Source organism: Dendrobium catenatum, unplaced genomic scaffold (genome assembly GCF_001605985.2).
Source record: "Dendrobium catenatum unplaced genomic scaffold, ASM160598v2 fragScaff_scaffold_156, whole genome shotgun sequence".
In the NCBI taxonomy this organism is placed as follows: Eukaryota; Viridiplantae; Streptophyta; class Magnoliopsida; order Asparagales; family Orchidaceae; genus Dendrobium; species Dendrobium catenatum.
This window is the reverse complement of record NW_021318618.1, coordinates 4157995-4160956: the sequence shown is the minus strand read 5'-3', so window position 1 is coordinate 4160956 and position 2962 is coordinate 4157995. Positions and strand designations below refer to the sequence as shown.

The window sequence follows — 2962 nt, the reverse complement described above, 5'->3', positions numbered from 1 at the left end:
CCTCGTCCCAAGTTAAGCCGTATTCAGTCTCCTTATCCGCCATTCATGGGTGATTAAGATAAAGTCTCCTTAATGCTTGATAGGGTTCTTGAGTATTAATGAAGAGAAAGAAGTTTCTCTTGTAAGTGGAGAGGGAAGAGAACCTAAGAGAAAATCTGAAAATAAATTCAGATTTTGTAAAGGGTGGGAAGTTAATGAGCTAGGGGTGAATTTGAAAGAGAGAGTGGCGGGTATGGGGAGACTAGGCCGGCGGCAATGAAGAGGAGGTAGGGAATTTCTTTCCAAAATGTGAGACTTGATTTTGGAAAGAAATAAGGAGGTTTATGGGGATTTGAAATTTTGGCCAAAGGGAATAAAGAGGATTTGTAATATTTCCAAAGGAGTCACTTGAGTTTTGGAAATAATTTCAAAGGGGATTTTCATGGGGTCGGCGACATGCATGGGCTAGGGGGGATTTAATGAGAGCAATTAAGGTTTCTTAATTTAGGTTTCGGATTTAGGAAAGGGTTATTTTGAATCCAATTGAATTTGAATTTCAAATTAGAGCCAAAATAAATACTTTCCTAAAATAGATGAATTATTTTAGGAAGAATTTTGAATTCAAATTCAAAGGAATTGAAATTCAAAATTATCCCAAATTAACTCACACCCACTTAGGAAACTCAAGAGGGAAAAGGGGCATGGATGTGGCCGGCGGCTAAGGCCTAGGGCCGGCGGTATGGGAGGGAAAATTGAGGTTAGGGGCCGGCAGCCAATTGGTGGGGAAATTCGTGGAGCTAGGTGATGAGAAGAAGATGGTTTGGAAGAGGAAGAGATTGGATGCAAGGTTGATCGATAGTGGAGGTGGAAGATAGAAAAAAATAACAAAGATAAACGCGAAACCACGAACCTGACCGTCTCCAAGGTTTGTGGGTGATCCGCTCTCCCTCGGAGAGGATCTCTCCAAGTTCTCCAAGAACTCTCAAGCACTCTCAACACAAGTGTAGGAAAATTTTATCATAAGCATTCATTCACTTCAAACATAAGACATGAGGCTATAAATAGCCAAGTACAAGGGACTCAAGAAAATAAAAGACAAACTTGCCCTTCAGGCTCACATACGACAATTCCCACTAAAAGGGTACAACTGGAAAAATTAAAAAAAAACTACACAACACTGAAAAATAGAAAATACATGAATAAGAAAATAACATAAATAATTCAAAAATATAAAGACTCGATCGTGGCCATAGATCGGCGGCCACGCCTCTGATAAACCTGCCACGAGTTGATGACCCCATCAAAGTCGTTCCAAACGAAGCCTAAATCTACATTGTGGTTTGGGATGAAAAAACTGTATGACAATTAGATTTATACTTTGTTTGCCGCAGCTTTCTTAATACTTTCTACATAACTTTTTTAAAAAATTTGTACTCAAAATTTTATTTTAGAAAGCAATAAAAAATAATCCCAAACAAAGGCTTAGTTCTTAAGCTTAATCCAATTTATCAAAACCTAAAAAAGCTTCGATGCAAAATAATCTCAGAGCCTGCAATCGTTCAACATCAATAAGTTCATAATATTATAGACATACAAACCCATTAAGAATGGTTTTGTGCATTTACAGCTCAAAATGTCAAAAGAAATCTGAGAATTTTGCAACCAATACTTACCCATATGATTTTTATTTTTATTTTTTTTTCAATTATTTTACAACAAAAAACAATACTCCTTATCCTCCAAATACTCTTCAATTATATTAATATTTAATTAACATATTATTTTTATGAAGGCAATAGTCAAGATGTCAAACTTCTGAATAACATAAATAAACCCATAAATATTCACAAATCATTCATTATCTCAAAGATTGTACATCTATAAATACAGTATACACAATTGTTTTTATTCAAACCATCTATAGCAAACATATATCAATCAACAACACAAATCAGAATAAGAGAGAAGGAACTATTAGTACAAGAAAAAAATTTTGTGAGGATATCCTGACAGGATAGATTTGACAACTTTTAAATTTGCTTTGAAATGATTGCAATATAATATATTTATCTCAAAGCAAATGAAAAAGTTTTCAAAACAGGCCAAAATTTTCTCCATTAGTATACATGCAAGAGGCCTATATATGTACATGTAAAGAAGTAAGGTCTAACCAGCAGAAACTGGCTTCTCAGACTGAGTAATGATCTGTAGTTGCTTATACATATCAGAGCAGGCAAGTGAGAAATCAGACAAGGCATGGAAAAGCTCTGGCAGCTTATTTCTAAGACTTCCAACAGATTTCTCTCTCACCTCCTTGCAGGTTCTCTGATAAGTCTCCTCTTCACTCTTGAGTCTTATCTCCACACTTTCCACTGCAAACTTCCTTTCTTCCAAAAGGTCCTTCTGATTTGCTTCCTCGCTGCTAGCTTGGCCGGCTCTCTTCTCGATGTACTTGCGATGCCAATCCTCGAAATTTCGCTTCTTACGAAAGAATTCCTTGCGGGTTTCCTCGCATCTTTCCTTCAGCTTCAATTCATCTTCCTGATGTATCACAATTGTGTTGATGACTTCAGAGAAGCTGTAGATAGCACTTTTGGCGAAACCATCTGGAAGTTTTTGAAGTTGATCATGCCAAGCTTGGAGAAGATTTTGGATTGGAGGTTTAACTTGCCCTGATGATGATGATACCTTCTCCTTCAAACTGCTTTCAATTGGAGTTAGATTTAATTTTAACCAACTGTTGAGTGCTTTTATGTACTCTTTCTGGTGAGTTATAAAATTCTGGAACTGTGAATGCCATTCTCGAACAATCTGCCAGAGTTGGATCGTTGTTTCATGATGTTCTTCACTTGTTTCTCTGGGCGCAAGCACAATTTCACAGGCTCGGAGTCCGGCGACAAGCTTCAGTTGATTGCTGTGATGGAAATGCATGGCGTCCCACATTGTGCACATCCTGAATAAGAGGAAAAAGATTTGATATAAC

The 2962-nt window shown here is 36.9% G+C and overlaps 1 protein-coding gene across 1 annotated transcript; it reads right to left on the bottom strand.

The window, feature by feature from the left end:
- Positions 1-1804: 1804 nt before the first annotated feature.
- LOC110113396 (nitrate regulatory gene2 protein-like) lies at positions 1805-2962 on the bottom strand. Its single transcript, XM_020845963.2, has one exon. It carries the CDS (start codon positions 2929-2931, stop codon positions 2146-2148), a length of 786 nt encoding a protein of 261 aa, XP_020701622.2. The 5' UTR covers positions 2932-2962; the 3' UTR covers positions 1805-2145.

Excerpts from the sequence above, each read along its gene's own strand:
- LOC110113396 (XM_020845963.2), bottom strand. The coding sequence starts at position 2,931 with ATGTGCACAATGTGGGACGCCATGCATTTCCATCACAGCAATCAACTG.